The sequence below is a fragment of the Bidens hawaiensis genome, unplaced genomic scaffold, assembly GCF_021521415.1.
Source record: "Bidens hawaiensis isolate Kalapana, Puna unplaced genomic scaffold, B.hawaiensis_p1.1 tig00073057_1, whole genome shotgun sequence".
NCBI lineage: Eukaryota > Viridiplantae > Streptophyta > Magnoliopsida > Asterales > Asteraceae > Bidens > Bidens hawaiensis.
The window spans coordinates 4617-24307 of record NW_027502729.1 but is presented as its reverse complement, the minus strand read 5'-3'; the positions used below and the strand labels follow the sequence as shown (position 1 = coordinate 24307).

Genomic DNA, 19691 nt, shown 5'->3' with positions numbered 1-19691 from the left:
AGGATCAATTAATCAATAAACAATTCTATTTTAACATTTTTACAAAGACAAATATTTATCTATATCAATATATGTAAGTACTATATAATAAATAAAAGTTTATAATCTAAAAGTTTAATAACTTTGTATATTGATATTTTTCACCGAATATATAGTGTATGGGTTCTAAGCTAGTTAAATATAAGTACAAAAGTGTATCAATCTTGACTTTGACAAGTGTTTGTTTAAATAATATATGTAAATTGTCTAATTGGATGGTGTAGTAATTTATTTAACTGCAATAATATTATTATATTACGTTTATACGCGGGGTTGATAAGGTCCAATGACACATAACAAAGCTTATAATTAGTTTACTAAAGTCTTCATTCCACCATCGGTTGACAATTAAATAGTTAAACAACATAATTAATTCTAAGCCCAATTTTTAAAATATGTAAACCTACCATTATTAGCCCATTACCAAACCATATTATATTTTTAACCACTTGTTTTATTATTTTTTTCAAGTAATAATCATAATAATTCTTATCAAGGAATAATATGCATGTAACACAATTAGTTTTAACATTGGCTTTCACTTTTCTTTAAATGAAAACATATACTTGTACATAGAGAAATTGGATTTTCTTAAAATACTAACAAGTTGACACTAATGGCTTAATTAATGTGCAATTTTTTAATACAATCTATATCTATATAAGGCATATTCAATTTTAATATATTAAAATCTTTATTTATATAAGGTAAATTAGATTTTAATAATCTCACATTTTCATAATTGGTCAATAATAATTTCACTTTAGAAAATAGCTCTCACTGGTTCTACCATTCACACTAGTTGTGTTCATTGGAACTCCGTTAAAACTAATTGTGTTTCAACCTAATATTTTAGGGTTTTTGATCGGAATAAGGATACATGAAGGACGTGAAGTTGGCCCATCGTCACATTTTTCAGAACAAAGTAAACGTCAATCTCAATATCTTGGCATGTTAATGTTGCATCAGGCTAGTTTACACACACACACACACACATACATACATACATAACACGAATGTTCTACTAACGTTATAAAAATAGACAATAGGTGTACAAAGTAGACGAAAATGGATCTCAATTAGTAGATTGTGTCTCCAACATGTCTAGGCAACAAACATTTGCAACTCCACGATATTCAGCTTCTAACATGAAACAATTACACTAACGTGACACTTAGAAGGCCAAAATTACAAGTTATCTCCTATGAAAACACAAAACAAAGATGTGGATCAATGGACATTCAAAAAACCTCCCCAACCGGCGTCGAATAGGATATGAGATACATATAGCTATAGAACATGATTTAAAGCGCCTTAAAGTAATGTCGAATGCACTTAAGGGCATTAAAGTGTGGTTCTTGTAGACCATGTATAGACAAACCTTTTGAACTACATACGAGATGTCTCATCTACTGAACACTGAATATTATAATGCACCAACAAACCTTTAACATAACAAGGGGTCCACAATAGTGGGGCCCATAAGACCAACTTAAAAGACATGATCCAGAGGTCATGTTTTTTTTTACTTCAAAATCCAAAATTCATACATAGTATTTCAAATAACCCGCAATAAGCAATATTGCTACATCGACTATATCTAATCGCGTCTATACAACCCTAAACGAATCAGCTATTTTCTTCAACTCCTGATTATGCCTCTTCCACTGCAAACCTACAAATATAAAAAAAAAACATGTTACATTTCAAAATTCATAGCTTCTTTAAATAAGTATTAAGACACTTAAAAACGCGTTTGTTACCGTTAGCAAGTATGCTAAACAAATAAAGCCGGTTTCCAGCAGCAGTTGCAGTGATCAAACAATGTGGTGGCTCTAACTCAAACTGATAATACATTCTACCAGAATATTCTTTAACTTGGCTATTGACCACTTTACCCTCCACATTTTCTCCAATCACCTCTGGCCCGAACGCGTTAATCACTTTTTCTGGAGGCCCGATTTTTTCTATCCGCGCATCGTCTTCTAAATCTATTTATGACAAACAAACAATAAATAATAATAATAATAATAATAATAATAATAATAATAATAATCTTGAAATGTTGGTGTTGTAACAAATGAAAAAAAAACTTACAGTCTGCAAATCTTAAAACGGGTGCAACGATGACGGAAAGGCGGCCTTCGCTTGAGTTGCTAAACCTTAGATCAATCTCTGTTCCTCCAAGATCAGCTATTGACACTGGTGTCTGAAAGATATGATAAAAGTATAAATTATATAGATGACACAATGTTAGAGTTGTAAAATGACAAATGCACTAATATTAAGCTTGTGTCACATGTAAGTTTTTTAAAAATGACAAAAGTGCCCCTGAAAACATAGATGAGTATATTAATTATTAAGGGGTATTTTTGTCATTTTACAACTCTTAAAACGACCACTTCTTTATTTTTATGTCCATTTCCATCTAGTTAAACGATTGAACAAGAACACATTATGTTATTTTTACATCCGCTCATTTGTATACGTTTATGTTCATTCATTTACGTTTGTTTAAGTTCGTTCGTTCATTTAGGTATAGTACATAGTTTTGTTAACATTTTGGGCCAACACATTTTTCTTAACATTTCTTTTTCTTAACCGTTCATTTATACTCTTAACTTTTAACAAACGTATATAGACGAACACGCAAATATAATAAAGTTTTGGGATCAAAATATTACCTCTTCCCAACCATCGGGTACCGAAAAGACATACGGGATAATAGGACTCCACCCGACTCCAGGGACGGATTTATTTAATTGAGTACCGGGTCAAGCGAACCAGGTGTTTTTCGAACCGTAGTGGAGCATTTAATAGCGACTTTTTTAGCGAACCAGGTGTTTTTCGAACCGTAGTGGAGCATTTACTTGACCCGAACCGTTAAACCAATCCGAATTGTCAACCCGACCCAATTTTTTTATACGCGTTCTTATATATTTAGAGCATCTTAAAATAGCGAACCAGATAAAAAAAAATTCTAAATCCGTCACTGCCCGACTCCATGTCCTCCTGATTTCTCGTCTGGTCTCCTATAAGTCCTCCAACCTGTCTGATTAAGGTTTTAAGTTTTTAAACTCGTGAAAATGACGAATATTTAACGGATAAAAATACATATCTTTGAGCTTGTTTAAGGGACATTAAGGATTGTTTATACCATTTGTAGTGGAATAACGCCCCTTGCCACATCAACATGCAGGGGCGTTAAACACCAAAACGCATAGTGCGCCAGACACAAGAAGGGGTTTGGGTGTGGGCCCGGTCTCTTTTCTAACCAAACAAACCACCCAACTCACAATTTAAAAAAATTAAAAAATAAAAAAGTAATTTTGTTTTTAGTTAAACCATTAAGCGTCTTTTAGGGAAGGTTAGTGAATGCCCCCATACACACGTGGCAGTGGTGTGGCAATCACTTTTAACATGTTTTAGTTAAACCACTACACATAGTGTTATCGCGTATTTTTTTAACCGGAGAAACACGTTGCCGTCATTTCAATTCAATTAGGGGGGGGGGGGGAGGTAAGCAATTATTTTAAGCTCATACTTCGCTAGCGCCTCAAATTGTTACAAGCCAAACAGAAGAACTCAACCCAAAAGACTAGTTTGATATGTGAGGGAACCCATTTTGGCTTATAAACCCCACATCAGTTGTCCATATAACCGATGTGGGACAAGTCTCATACCTTGCAATGGTTTCAGTCCGTAACACAAATTCTAAAAAGAAACAAATTATATGTAATTTTGATTTTGAAATTGTGTCACAACAGAGTTTATGGTCTATAATTATACATACACAGATGACATATTAGTCACAAAATCCAAAGTAGGCCCGTCTCTGAAAATTGTTAAAAAAAATTTATGCCAAAGGCGAGTATAATTTCAGGCCTTAAGTAAAATATAAATTCAATAACTCATATATAGAAAATAATCGAGTATTGTATATTGTTTAAAAAAAACTTTTGATTGGGCCTAATAAAACTTTTTTTTATATAACTATTAATTTTTTAAAAAAAAAAATTCGGGCATCAAGCCTAAGGCGGCCCTGATTAGTCACAGAATATAAAGCAAGTATTCTTATAAAAAAAGCCGCAACTTTATTTAGGCCTCCAAAAACATTCAGACGCTGAATAAAATATGCTAATTTAATATTTAATCATAACAGAAAGGAACCAACCTTGTTCATTAGGTTCCGATAAACCCGGTATTCGACCTGCTAAAAGTCCTTGTTTCACAACAGCAAATCCATCTTTTGGAAACCCAAACATTGTTGAAGAAGCCAATGACACACCAGACACAACAAGTGCAGTTCTTCTTCCTAAAACATTAACATGTTGTTCTTTGTTTGCATCATCAATCTTTGTTGCAGTAATAACATGCAGCCTTTGCTTGTTGGGTTTTAATAATAACCCAAAGTTTGCATATAATATTGTTCCCATTTGGTTTGTTAAATCTTTAATGTCTGATGATTAGGTGTGTTTTATGCATATTAATATACAATTTTTTTTATTATTTTTATTTTGCATGGTTGAAATTTAGTTATCTGAAAATGAGAATGGTCTGGCTTGGAACTTGCCACGTGTATGATTGTGGTTGGATGTCAGATTATTTAGAAAGAACTAGATTCTTGAGTTTTTTTTTTTTTCAAAAGAGTGTTGGTGAAAAAAATAATTACTAAAACGGTGTTTATTGAATAATATTTACCATAATAGTGTTATTAAAAGTATTTTTGGTTTCTCACTCCAAAACTTATCAGGTAAACTTAAATGGGACTAACACATGCCTTTTTTTAATAATAATGTTAATTAAAATCTAAAATAAATATTTAACAATTTTTTCTTCTTCTTTGTAATTAATAACACTCTTTAAATAAATTCTAAAATGTAAAAATTAATATTTTCTGAAAGTATAAAATATATTTGTAGTTTTAGGTGTCCTACAGCGTATCGATTAACTTTATAATTATATAATTTAAAATAGTGTTACTTTAATAATGCATTTTTTTTCAATAGATTGAGATAATATACATGAAGTGTAGATCAAACTAAGGATGAGCTCGATATTGATACCGAAATTTGCAAGAAATGGGCACCGATTCGGTACCGGTAACGAAGAAAAAAATTAAGTAAAAATATATGTACCATACTGAACCGTATTGTACCATTAACGAAGAAAAAAATTAAATAAAATACCGGTACCATACTGAACCGTATCGTACCGGTACTTACCGATCTCGAAACCTCCAAAAGGTTGGTAATGAATAGATACTGGCTCGGTATCGATACCCAATACCATTACTCATCCATAGATCGAAATTAAAAACAAAAAAGTAAGTGTAAATGATGGATTTTGTCTTAATAACTACATAATGGGAGCGTTTAAAATATTAATTAAAAAAAAGAAGATAGACATACTGAGAGTAATTATATTTGCATATCATATTTGAGTTTGTTTAAAGAGACATTTATTAATTAAAAAAAGAAGAAGAAGAAAATATATAATTGTTTAAGACAATTATTTATTTTAGATTTTAATTAACATTATTCATTTTTTTTAAAAAGACATGTCTTGGTCCCATCTTAGGTTTACCCGATAAGTTTTGGAGTGAGAAATCAAAATTACTTTCAATAACACCATTATAGTAAATATTATTCAATGAACACCATTTTGGTAATTATTTTGTCCACCGACACCCTTTTGAAAAAAAACTCCTAGATTCTTGTAGCCTTGTTTAAGTGTTTTACTTTTACTAAATCATAAGGAAACAAATAAAATAAATTGTGTTAAAAATTATAAACCATTAATTAAAATTTATAATATATATGAGTCATTAAAATTCATAAAATTAAAACTTTACCTTTCCATTATATATACGTATTAAAAAAATCTAATCAGATCTCTCTCACATATTTCACTGTTCATAAATCTATCTGTCTTTTTGTCTACGATACGGTTTCTTTTCGTAGCGTAATCTTGACACATATCAGTACGTGTCCTGCTATCTCACATCTTCTTTATCTACCTTTATCATCAACAAACTGGAGAATACGGGAGCATTTCTTTTTCGGTCACCTGTCTTAATAAGTTAAGCGAATTCCAATTCATGTAACCCTAAGAACTAAGAACAAAAAAATCTAGAGTCAACTTGTAACTCGTTTGATAAAACTCGCTCGTAATTCAACTTGAGCTAATCTAACTCAAGCTCGGTAACTCGTATGAACTTTTAAAAGAAAGTAGCTCAAGCTAGCTACCTCGTATACCGGTTTTTCTTGTATATCTGTAACTTATGTTAACATTATTGTGAAGTGTGAGCTAAACTTTTAACTCAATTTAAGGATTACAAGCCGAGCTCGAGATATGCTCCTTTGAACAACCGCAATCTATTCGTTATTCGTCTTGTTACTATAACGATACCGAAACCAATAAAATCGACACTATTCATTAAATTTTAAAAAAACAAATTAAATAGTGGTAAAAATATTACAACTTTTGTATTCTATATAACTCATATCAATACAACTAGGAAGTGAAGCACTATGTTAAGGCAAAGGCATGGGTGGTTTCCAATTATTAAACTCAACCAAATCTCTATTGACAATAGATCCATTATGCAACCAAAACGTTTCGGGCGAATGATGAAACCGCCTTGTTTTACTTCTTAATTCCCATAATATCGCACTAAACGCAGAACAGGGTTCTGAATCAGGACGATAGACCCATAAGCATCTTATACGTCTACCACGCGCTATCATTTCCTCTATGCGTTTATCTGTACATAATATAACCAAAAGTGTTACTTGCAATAAAATGTAGTATCCTTTTACTTTTTTTTAATTATTATTTTTTATAACTAATATACGAACGAAGACAAACCTGGTATGGACTCCAAATACTCCAAAAGTCGAGTATCGATTCTTGAAGATGGCCATTTAATTGATATTTGAGAATAATCTACAACGTTTTGAAATGGTAACTCTGCTTGATCCGATAAAAGCACTGGTACGCACTCCTGTTTTGTATAAATAAACCAAATTAATAAAATTAATAAACGAACGTACATGAACAGAAGTTTTGTTCATTTAGTTAAAACGAACCAACATGAACATATGTCTCATTTATTCATTTAAGGTCGTTTACATTCATTTATATTGGCAAGTTATGTTTCGTTTGTTTACTTTTAAAAATGCATTTAAATTTGTTAAGCACGCTAGATTTTAGTTTAGTTTTTAACTTTGAATAACTTTTTAGGTCCAAAATATTGTTGTTAACAAATAATTTCGTTCGTCTAAGCTATATTTGCTCGTCTATGTTCGTGAACCTTGGCTTATACTGTTAACAAATGAACACGAACACATTCATTTTCTTAACAAAAGAACACAAACACGAAAAAAACCATCCGTTTAAAAGTTCGTGTTCGGTCCTTTGTTCGGTTAAAGTTAAATGAACAAGCATGAACATGCCCCGTTCGCGTCATTCAGTTCGTTTACAAGCATACAAATGAGAAACAAAGAATAATTAAGAAATAAGAATAACTCTTCTCATTTGAACCTCCCTCTATATATGTGTGCGTTATATGTGTATGTGTGTATATACATATATATATAGAGAGAGATATACCACAAAAAACGACTCGTAAAAGCGAAGGGTCCAAGATGACTCTCCACGTGGAGCCAAACAGAATTTAGCATTGCGAAGGTGTAGAAAATAATCGGCTTTCCCCAATTTTTCGGGCCCGCTAAACTTCAATTCTGGACATTCCAACTGTCGATAATATCAATATTCAATATGCATATTGTTTGCAGGAACATAAAATGAAAATAACATGAACACATAACAAAATCGAATTTTAAAAACTATAATACCTTATCTGGGAATTGTTTAGCAAGATTTATTAATTGAAGACGCCCAGCTTTTCCTTGCGCACGGCCCAAATAATTAGCTAAATATATCCTCTTAGATAATGGCAAAGGCTCTACAAGCTTCATTCCATTAGTTGTCATACCATCATCAACATTTCCAGGGATAATTATGTCTTTCCATGTATTAAACGCACTCGTGTCACGTTTATCTGTTCGGTCACCCTGTAATTACAGTGTATAATTAGGCCTGTAAACGAACCGAATGTTCGGTGAACTGTTCGTGAACCGTTCAGCGGGAAGTTCGTTTATGCTCGTTTATTTAGTAAACAAACGAACATGAACAAAAAAATTGTGCTCGTTTAATTAAACGAACGAACACGAACACATGTCCGTTCGTTCATTTATGTTTGTTTATTTATGTTTATTTATGTCCATTTATTTACGTACGTTTATGCTCGTTTACATATTAATAGAAAATAATTATATATTATCTTGAAGGGTCATCTAGCTAGTGGTTTTGTATTTTTTCACTTGTATTCATTTAAGTGTGTTCATTTATATTCGTTATGTTTGTTTGTGTTCATTTACATTTGTTTATATATGTTCATTTTTGTTTGTTTATCTTTGTTCAGTTATGTTCATTATGTCCATGAACTGTTTGTTTAGAAGTTAAATAGATGAACACGAACACATTGTTCGATTAAGTGTCCGTGTTCATTTAAAGTTACATGAACGAACATAGACATGCCAATGTTCGTGTTCGTTCGGTTTGTTTATAGCTCTATGTTTAAGTAACTGAAATCATACACATGTAGCTTAAAAAAAGAATCTTGCCTCAGGAGTTAAGATTATTGAACGGTTTATATAAGTCGCCCATGATTTGAATAAGCGGGCCCCTGCACCACTGCCATGTAGGACCAGTAGTTAGTAACAATATAAAAAGAGGTAAAACTTGTGTTATAATTTATAAAAAAGCATGATCACTATTAATATACAGAAATGCAATAGAAATTTGATAAGTATGTTATATAAGTAAGTAATCACACCTTGGAAAAACAAATATGTGGTCACGACCGCCTGATAATCTGAAATATGGCATTTGGCTTAATACCTGAAAGCAAAAAGACATGAACCTATTTTTTATAGTGATGAAGCTTATAAAGTACAATTTATCTTATCAAACTACAAATAAGAATAATACAATATACTATACCTTGACATAAGTCTGGTTTATCTCTTTATCATTAAGACCACCCATCATCCGAACACATTTAACATAAGATGGAACAAAAAACAGATCTGCATCCGCTTTGTTACGTGTACGAAACCTTGATTTAAGCAAAAGCTTGTGTATCTTTACCTACAATTTCATATCAGTGACACAATGAAACAAATTAGCATAACCTTTAAACAAATATAGGATACAAGAATATTGAGATCATTTATCCAGACCCCGGCCAGTTAGGGCTCAAATAACAAAGAGAAACCTTGTATTTGTTAAATGAAAAATAACAGAAGCATGAAAGTGATTTCAACAAACTAACTATATTAGTTCAAAATGATAACATGGTTTAAGATAATCAAATTGTGTTAATGGTGCTTGAACATGTAGTTTGACAATGATTTATGATCTACAAATTCATCTTCAGAATCAAACACAAGAATATCAATAATTAGTTTTCCTTACAACTTGTTGTTTGCGTTCCAAATCTTGCCATAGAAATGATAAATCATAACGATGATTAATTTCAAACTGATTATTGCAACCTAAACACCTTAACATCAGTATAAAATCAGCAAATCATTTATCCAGGAACTGATCAGTTAGGGTTCAAATCACAAAGATAATGTCCCCGCCGTGTAGCTCAGTTGGTTAAGGGGGCGTAAGACCTGGAACAATAACCTAGAGGTCGTGGGTTCGAAACCGATCCTAGGCGCCAATTGCCTTGTCGCTATGTGAGGCTGATTTACCTCTCACGTGATGGGCCTGGGACGGTCTGGTGTGGGCCGGTTTGCGTGTCCGGAACAACACGTTTTGGAACAAAATCACAAAGATAATAAACCTTCTTCATGTTCAATGAAAACTAATGGAAGCATAAAAGTTATTTCAACAAACTAATTAGATTCGTTTGTAACGATAACATTGTTTAAGCAAATCATATTGAGTTAACGTTACTCGAACATGCTTGTTTCCGTTTGTCAATATTTGCTTGGATAATGTGTTCGCTTACATTCGTTCATTTTAATATTCTTAATGACTTTTCTAATCTTATCATATAAAATTCGCTCTTCATGAACCGTTCGCTTGTCCTACATTACCTTAACCAACGAAAATGAACAATGCCTTGTACGTTTCGGTTCGCTTCATTTACAGCCCTAATTCTCCATAATCATCAATACAATAAATCCTAATTCATAATTATAATAATCATAAATTAACTTTAACCTTAATACGACACCGTATCGAATCGATTAAACGACTACCTGAGTTCCCCACTGGCCTTTAACACACGCTTCCGGCGTGATCCTACCGTCACGTCCGTACAACAGCTCTTTAATCCCGTCAATCTCATTCTCATCATACACGTATATCCTCACATCAACATCCGATCCGTATCCACGGCGTGGCCACAGGAATACACCGTGTGTGACGTCAGATTCGAAACCGCTGACGTCAGATCGTGGAGAGAGTGACGTGGCAGGTGAGAGTGATGACTGGTCCAAGAGCCTGGTGGTGAAGAAGGTGATGGCGATTAGAGTTAGGGCTCCGATCTGGTGTGTGCGGGTGCAGGGAGTGGTAGGTGGAGCTCCGAATAATCTGCTCATTGGTGTTGGTTACTTACTCTGTGTATGGAATGAAGATTTGAAGAAGAAAGAGCCTACGACGTCGTTTTGGTGGTATCTGGTTGGTTATAAGTTATAACTTAAGTGGAATTACTAAAAGGTCCTTCAATTAAAATTGAGTTGTGATTGTGAGTTGTGACGTGACGATGAGCTGCTTGAGCTTAGATCTATAGAAACTTGTTTAGTTTTTGAGTTGAGCTTTTTGGGTCGAGCGTTAACGTCTTAACGAGCATTATCTCTTTTATACATTTGTTAACAGAATTATGGGTGATAACTTGAACTCGGATTTATACAAGCTTGAAATAAGTTAAGCTTTTTCGAGCTACTCTCATAAAGCTTGTTTAGTTTTCGAGTTGATCTTGACCCTTGTATGGGAAGCTTGTTTAGGTTTGTCGAGCTTTAATGAGCATTGTGTATATTTATGTTTTTATTTCTTTTATAAATTTATGTATCCATTTCATACATCACCGCCGAGTTTTGGCTCACTTAAGGTACTACACGTCTACACGAGCGAGCTTAGGCTCGCGTAAGTTTTTTTCTCAAAAATACAAAAATATTTAATGTATTAGAAATGTCCCGACCCTGAGCTTGAAAAGCAGCTCACGAGCAGAGCTCTTGCTACGGAATAGGAGCTCGAAAACCGGGATCGAGAAATTCAAGATCGGTACTGGTCGGTACCGGTATTTACAAAATTTTTTAGTACGCTATCGGTACCGAACCAAAAAATTTTTGGTATCGATACCAATACCAAGCTATTGAGAAATTCAAGATCCGTACCAGTTCGGTATCGTAAAGATGCATTTAGTATAATAACTTAATAAGGTCCATTTGGATTAAGTGGATTGGTTTGGGCCTAGCATGCCAACTACAATTACTGGGTTGGGTAGTAACCCAGTTCAGGACTTATGTGATCAATTAATGTCATCTTTCTCCAACAAAAATCGATTTTAAAGGGATGTATATGCAAATACTAATCGGTTAACCGAAATCTGTTGCGAAGATTGGATGAGTTCGCCGAGCGGGCCAGACTCAAAATGTATTAAAAAGTTCATAAGCTAGAGGAGTCAGGTTCAAATTTTCAGACGAAAACGGGTAAATATACACCACGTATACAGATTTTCGAGCGAAAAACGGGTAAATGGTAAATTTACACTGCTACGCAAGAAAAAAAAACAAGGGGGCCTGCGCCATTCCTGGCCCTCACTAAGCTTCGCCCTTGACGAAACCAGTTTGTAACCGGTATAGTCAGAACCACTTTGTCACCTATATTAACCATGGGTTACGGACCCACGAACCGATCTGGAAGTAGTTACCCGAAACCGGTTTTTTTTCCCAACAGGTTAATGACCGGTTATCAACATTCGTAATGTTTTTTTACCAGTTTTAAATGGTTATGTAGCCATTAGAAAATGATATTTTCCCCTTTTACCTCTACGTTATGTATACCATTTCTCTCTCTTGAAAATGCTAAAAAAATGCAAAACCATTCACAATGGCGAAGCTTGGGCTGAGGCACCGGGGGCCGAGCTCAAAATGTATACAAAATTTCACAACGAGGAGGGGCGGGCTCAAATTTTCGGCCGAAAAAGGCTAAACTTATACTACGTATAAAAACTTTCGGCCTAAAACGAGTAAATTTACACTACTGCGTAAAATAACAGGGAGACCGGGGCCACCCGGGCCTAAATAAAGCTTCACCCTTGACCATTCAAAAACTCCTTTTAACTCTTATTTTCACTAAAAGATGTTTAATAAATTCTCAATGTTTTTTTTTTGTTTAATATGATATTTTTGTTTAAATAATAATTTAAAAACATACTACATCCTTTTCATTAAAAAATCATATGCATAATTTCTCTGAACTAATATTATCGAACACTAATTTTTTGCTTTTCAGATTTTACATATACATTTTTAATGAGTGATTTAAAGCCCTTTAAAATCACACGTCTTTAAATTGTGGTTCTCACTATGTGTTGAAGATGCTCTTTCGCTGTCCGGTAAAACATTAAAGCCCCTCTATTACCACCCGACATGGTGTAGAGGGGCTTTAAAACCACGCCACATCACTTGTCGTCTCCAGCTCACAACGAGGGGTCTAACTATTAATGAAACCTTTAATTCAAAACGCTAATTCAAAAAACAACTTGAGGTGTGCACACATTAAAAAGTTATTCCAACTTGTGTGTACTATAATATAAAAAACAATAACATAAGCATATATTTATTCAGAACCCAACAAACCCAAAACCTTGTTCCTGATTCCTAAATACTAATCCTGGTTTAGCCACTTGATTACAACCTTATTCAACTCACACAAAACTACTTCTCCAGTTCAATATTCTACCCAAAAAAAAATATTAAAAAAATAATTAAATTAATTCATTCCATCCCTTTAAATACCAATTTCTTCACATCATCACTTCATCTCAAACAACAAATTACAAAGTCATATTATTAACAACAAACAAGTTACAAAGTATGTCAAGCACTAATGGTCAAGTGATTCGATGCAAAGGTAATCATTTTATTTTTATCTGAACGCAGTTTTTAAAAGACTTTGTTTTACTATTCAACAAAATGCCAGTAAAGCAGTAAAGCTGTTTTTTGTCTGTTTACCTTATATTTCGATTTAACGCTACCTTTTTAATATTATTATTAATATTATTATTATTGTTACAGCCGCGGTGGCATGGGAGGCCGGAAAGCCGCTAGTGATCGAAGAAGTGGAGGTGGCGCCACCGCAGAAAATGGAAGTCCGGATTAAGATCCTCTTCACTTCCCTTTGTCACACTGATGTGTACTTCTGGGAAGCCAAAGTAAGTACTTCAATTAATATTATTCATATCACATATTCACATATATTAAAATTATGATTAATAATTTGGATTTTAATTTATTACCAACTTTGTAGGGGCAAAATCCTGTATTCCCAAGAATATTAGGACATGAGGCTGGAGGGTATGTAACAATATTGTAACGTGTTAGATTATTGTAACATATTAATACACAAACATGAGAATTGTTGTTCTAGTTAATAATATGATTGGTTTGGTTAATATGAACACAGGGTTGTGGAGAGTGTTGGTGAAGGGGTTACTGATCTCCAGCCCGGGGATCACGTGCTCCCGGTTTTTACTGGAGAATGTAAAGAGTGTGCGCATTGTAAATCTGAAGAGAGTAACATGTGTGACCTTTTGAGGATCAACACGGACCGTGGAGTCATGATCCATGATCAGAAATCGCGGTTTTCGATCAATGGGAAACCGATATTTCATTTTGTGGGGACGTCTACGTTTAGCGAGTACACGGTTGTTCATGTTGGGTGTCTTGCAAAGATTAACCCTCTTGCTCCTCTTGATAAAGTTTGTGTGCTTAGTTGTGGCATCTCTACAGGTTAATAATTTAGATTCATTATTATTATTATTATTATTATTCTTATTATTATTTATTTATTTATTTATTTTTTGGATTTTGTTGATATTGTTAATGTTGTTTTGATCATAATTGTTTTGTGTATTTCAGGGCTTGGTGCTACTTTGAATGTCGCACAACCGAAAAAAGGCTCTTCGGTTGCGGTTTTTGGTCTGGGAGCTGTGGGACTTGCTGTAAGTTTTCTCAAATTGTGATTCTTAAAACATATAACAAATAGCCGAGCTGCTCGTGAGCTACATAAGCTCAGATAGATAAAAATCTCGAAACACACCGAGTTTTTTAAAGCATGAGCATCAAATAAAGCTCGTTTAGTTATTGAGTCCGAGCTCGAGCCTTAAATCTACATATTTTAGACTTCAATGTATTAGTTTTACATTACCTAGTCGAGCTCGAACAGTGCCTTGGCTCGTTTAAGGTACTACACGAGCTTGAGCCAAACTTAGACTCGTTTAAAGTTTTTCTGAAAATGTATAATAATAATTAAAAACTTATACAAATAAATTAATAAATACTAAACGAGCTGAGCTTGAGCCCTCATAAGTCAAACTGATACTCAAGCTCGTGCTCAGCTCGGCTTGTTTACACCCCAAGTAATGAAAATGCTAATAATGTGTTTTTGATATAGGCTGCTGAAGGTGCAAGAATTGCTGGTGCTTCAAGGATCATTGGGATTGATCTTAATGCCAATAGATTTGAGCTTGGTAAGTTAATTGGAATAAAATATGAATATTTTTGTAGCTTAAAATGTGTATAAACTATCAAGCTAAACTTATAATATTATGTTGTTTTTTTTAACAACTTTAGCTAAGAAATTTGGGGTTACGGAGTTTGTGAACCCGAAAGATTACAAGAAACCAGTGCAAGAAGTGATTGCGGAGATGACGAATGGAGGAGTGGACCGGAGTGTTGAATGTACCGGTCATATTGATGCTATGATCTCTGCTTTTGAATGTGTTCATGATGTATGTGTTTACATTTATACATTTCTATGCTAATGATTTTTGTTATATTTGTTACAACTTATTTTATTTTATTTGATACAGGGTTGGGGTGTTGCTGTTCTGGTTGGTGTTCCACATAAAGATGCTGTGTTCAAGACGGGTCCTATGAACTTGCTAAACGAAAGGACTCTGAAGGGTACCTTCTTTGGAAACTATAAACCGCGATCTGATATTCCTGATGTTGTCGAAAAGTATATGAACAAGGTAATTGGCACATATATTCAAAGTCGAATTATTTATAAAAGTTGTGGTTTTAGCATAAATGACTTTTGTTTGATTTGTTGTAGGAACTGGAGTTGGAGAAGTTCATAACACATGAAGTGCCGTTTTCTGAGATTAATACGGCGTTTGATTTGATGCTTAAAGGTGAAGGTCTTCGTTGCATCATACGCATGGACGCGTAAATGGAAAGATATAATATGTTTGTGATGTTGTGTATAAGTGAGTGTATAAAATAAGAGACCGGTTGTTGTCTATTCTTACAATGTGTTTTTTTTTATTGTATTCGATCTTATGTATGAATGTTTCTATGAAGAAATCCGGTTTCCTACATTCAAATGACTCTTAGCTACATAAAATATATGACATGTGTTTGATACATGAATAACTAGAATGAACCTCACTATCTTTACGAAACCACACCAATTTATACAAGCTTACACCCCAAACTAGCATTATGACTTAAATTTAATCTCTTTGATCTCAAAGATGTTGTGTACACCCCTCCAGATCTCTTAAGGACGGTCACTCTTATCCCCTCTCTATCGCCAATTGGTTAACGACCAAGATAGCACACACGTGGGTTGACATGGCGACACTTTTCGTTAACTAACCCCTTAACAATTGATCTTGAGGGTTAGGGTTGTTCTTCGGGGTATGTCCAAATATCCCTAGTCCCTAATTTTGTACAGTTTTGTTGTATTTGTGAATGTTTTTTCAAAAGTTATGTCCCCTCTAACTTAAAAAAAGAAAACTAGCCCCCTTAACATTAATTATTATATTTTATTGACAAATAACATTAATTATTATATTTTACAATAACTATTTGTATCATGATAAATCAAATAATCACACATATTATATTATATTGTATTGTATTATATTGTATTGTAACATATCATATTATGTCATATATTCAGTAACCCAAAGTTTGTTGAAAAAAAAATCATAATATTTTCAAAAAACTTTATAAATCCATTGTTGGATTATGTGAATTAATCTGAAAATATTTGGTTCTCTCGTGAAAAATTGGGTTACTTGCTACCTATATATCATCCTTAGTGTCATGAAAACTTTAGTATCTAGATTACTTCACAGGTAACCAAACACAACGAGTAATATATAAGTTATTAATATGATTCATATAAAACACAAATAAAAGTTTTTTTTAATAAAAAATAATACCCCTCATGGGAGTTAAGGCCATTGCCTTTCCTTTGGTTACATGGATTAGCACTTCAATTGCACTAAGTAATCATTTTGTAAGCTTGTGTTTTAAAACAAATTATATATAAAAAATATATAATTTTTTTAAACAATTGTGAACCTCTTAGAAGACTGGCCTAAGTCGTTCTCCATCCCTTTGGCCCGGCCCTGCCAATGCCGCAAGAATTCAGTTTTATTAGGCATTGATGACACAAGGTAACGGGCTATGGTGAACTTAATTAACATTGGCATTGGCAAAATATTTATATAATATTTACAACTTGATAAAGTTAATTAAAATTTAGTTTTTTTAATAACATAATTATAGTATTTATTTTTAATTATATAGAATCCAATTCTAACATAATAAAAAAATCTTTCAAGATCAATCACAAAATAAGAAGAAAATTGTGAATCAAAAGTTTGAGTTCGATTGCAAATAAAAATATACACCTATTTACATATTATTTTATTGGAAATCACAAAGTTACAATTACAAGTGTATAACATATTATTTTAATCACTATCTAATTCTAGGCTCTTTGTTTCTGTCCATAATATCACCGAATGTTTTGATGAACGTGTTTACCACTCTACGATCCTGCTCGGTTGATCTCAAACTGAATCATGTTCATAGTTTTCACCCAAGTTACCATGGTTCATGGATTTCACCCAAGGTACCAAGTACACGCTATGAGCAACCAACATGTTATGAATAGTGCCTCGCAGACTGATCGAGAGATCAATATATACTGTGAAATCACATAAAATGGCCAGAATGAGTTCAAAGCACAAAGCAATAATTAAACTTATCAAATATAGTTAGAGCTAACAAGAACATTGATATCGCCTGAATTACCGCAACCGAGAGATCCATAGATAAATAAATAAGAACAAACACGAAAATTGCTTACATGGAAACACAATCAGATACATAATTGTACTGGGAAGTTAGAGGATTAGAGCTATGAAACCACCGATCATGGCAGCATTGCGACGGTGATTAGAGACGATGAAATTAAGGATTTTTGATACCAGGTTAAACTTGCAACCCCTTATATAGAATACCAACTAGTGTTACAACGTATTCCAAAATTTTCTTTTTAACCCCTGAAAAGTGTGTGTATCATACATATAAAGATCCTTTTATGTTTGATTAATATAAAATAAGATAAAATATGACATTAGAGTATATCAATTTGGGCTTACCAAGTCAACATGATTTATAAAACCATAATCACTTTTAGTATGCTAACATATTATTATGAGAAATTATTGTTATAATATTATATGACATATGTTATATTGTAAGTTATAATGAGATACAATATGTTACGATATTATATGATATGCTCTCATTTGAAGTAATGTGACAATATCATTTGACATTATACTGTAATATAGTTATAATAAGTGGCAGATCTATGAATTAAGTGGCGGATCTATGAATTTTTTAAGAGGGTTCACTGTTTTTATATGATCCAACTTCATAGGGTTGGACATAAAAACATTTCGTTCGGTTTGATGATTCATGTGATAAAAATACGATACAAAAATCATGGGGTTAGTAGCACCTTTATTAATTCATCAACCAAGAGATGCGCAAGCTTCGTCGCAGGTTTGAAGTCATTTTGTAATCCTGGTGGTTAACGTGTTCGTTTGACGAGTCAAATGAGCTTGGATCAATAATTCCGTCTACAAAATAGAGCCAAAAATAAGCGTTACACAGTAAATATTATTTTAAAAGTTTTTTTTATCAAGACTTTACCTTTACTAATGCAGGGTGTTGTTTAAAAAACTTTGCTTGCTGTTGTTAATATTTATTCATTTAATTCGCTTCTAACTAACACAAATAATTTCCTAAGGATTTTTGCTTCACTCCAACGTACAGGAATCTTCAAGTACTCCATACATTTTATATAAACTTCTATAGGTTTACTGAAGAATAAAAAAACAAATTATTATACAACATAATATAATAATAATTAAATAATCTTTATCAAACTCTATAACTTTGGGCAATAGATTCAACTTTCTTACGTATTACAATTATGAAAATATAGGATTTAAATTTTAGGGACAGTTAGTTCAAACTTAGGCAAAGACAAAGATCGTAGTCCTCCTTTGGGGTGATTAGTTAAGGATGCGAGGTTTCACATGTTTATACAATGCTAGAACCAACTACCCTACCTGCTAAAACGCAATCCTCATCGATTACTCGGACCACCTTCCTTCTCGACAAAATGCAAACCATCACACTTAGTAATTTGTGGCAAAACATTCAACTTCCTTACCATCCTGTAGTATATGGAATAATCTACGTTAAAAATAATAGAACTTACAGATATAAACATCTAAAACAATGATACAGTTGTCATCGAAAGTGGATCAATTATAATCCGTTAGAGAGCCGACACAAAAAGAACTTACAGTGGACAATGGTGGTTCACGGGAAATGATTCTCTGCCACCAAGGAAGGTGATTAACTTTAGCCTAATATAAAGCTCAATCATTAAATTGGCTATCCATTGATTGATCGTTCTATGATTCTCAAACATTCGCATATCTTGATCGATCTCTCCTAATTTAAGAATCAATACTTCTGCTATTTCAAGAAGAAGGCAAATATGGTATAAATTGATAACATTGAAAATTTATATAGATTTGATAAGTATAAACTATAACCCAAAACAACATGATATATCTTCAGGTGAGTTATTACTATGATTATTATCCAAAACCTTAATCCAAAAACCCAGAATGATTCACCAAAGAACGATGAACCACTAAGTCTAGAATATATACTAAATAGACCTAAAAGACAATACAAACAATGATTAAAATATAATCTCATACCACAAACTCTCAAAATGTGATAAGAAGGAGAAACAAAATTGGGATGAAGAAGACGGTCGAAGACAAAACGAGAGCGGCGCAATAGAACCCTAAAAGTTGTGTATAGAAAAATCCACTGATAGCGATGATTATATACTCCTCAAATTTGCAATTGACATAAACAAACCTTCCAGTCCTCTTAAACAACTGCAAAAGTCCCCCAACTTTAGCCTTCATGCAGAACTTGAACAAAATA

The 19691-nt window shown here is 33.1% G+C and overlaps 3 protein-coding genes and 1 long non-coding RNA gene across 5 annotated transcripts; 1 reads left to right on the top strand and 3 right to left on the bottom strand.

Annotated features, from left to right (window-relative positions):
- Positions 1-1557: 1557 nt before the first annotated feature.
- LOC143606111 (psbP domain-containing protein 4, chloroplastic-like) lies at positions 1558-4476 on the bottom strand. Its single transcript, XM_077081990.1, has 6 exons — positions 4214-4476; positions 3045-3087; positions 2724-2784; positions 2137-2248; positions 1803-2030; positions 1558-1714 (listed from the first exon to the last, which is right to left on the bottom strand). The coding sequence occupies exons 1-6, from the start codon at positions 4473-4475 to the stop codon at positions 1650-1652; spliced, it is 771 nt and encodes a 256-aa protein (XP_076938105.1). The 5' UTR covers position 4476; the 3' UTR covers positions 1558-1649.
- A 2020-nt stretch (positions 4477-6496) lies between these two features.
- On the bottom strand, positions 6497-10721 carry LOC143606113 (putative glucuronosyltransferase Os03g0107900). The gene is made up of 8 exons (XM_077081991.1): positions 10380-10721; positions 9109-9255; positions 8942-9006; positions 8730-8799; positions 7899-8117; positions 7654-7797; positions 6910-7045; positions 6497-6805 (listed from the first exon to the last, which is right to left on the bottom strand). The coding sequence occupies exons 1-8, from the start codon at positions 10719-10721 to the stop codon at positions 6576-6578; spliced, it is 1353 nt and encodes a 450-aa protein (XP_076938106.1). The 3' UTR covers positions 6497-6575.
- Positions 10722-13112: 2391 nt separating this feature from the next.
- Positions 13113-15612, top strand: LOC143606110 (alcohol dehydrogenase 1-like). Its single transcript, XM_077081989.1, has 9 exons — positions 13113-13257; positions 13422-13558; positions 13654-13700; positions 13810-14135; positions 14265-14347; positions 14800-14875; positions 14979-15136; positions 15218-15379; positions 15463-15612. Exons 1-9 carry the CDS (start codon positions 13221-13223, stop codon positions 15577-15579), a joined length of 1143 nt encoding a protein of 380 aa, XP_076938104.1. The 5' UTR covers positions 13113-13220; the 3' UTR covers positions 15580-15612.
- A 1451-nt stretch (positions 15613-17063) lies between these two features.
- Positions 17064-18580, bottom strand: LOC143606116 (uncharacterized). Of its 2 annotated transcripts, XR_013148684.1 has the most exons (4): positions 18369-18580; positions 18175-18295; positions 17515-17710; positions 17064-17352 (listed from the first exon to the last, which is right to left on the bottom strand). It is a non-coding gene; the product is annotated as an uncharacterized LOC143606116 (long non-coding RNA). The 2 variants fall into 2 exon arrangements; XR_013148683.1 differs by having other exon boundaries at positions 17064-17710; positions 18369-18569.
- Between the last annotated feature and the right edge of the window lie 1111 nt (positions 18581-19691).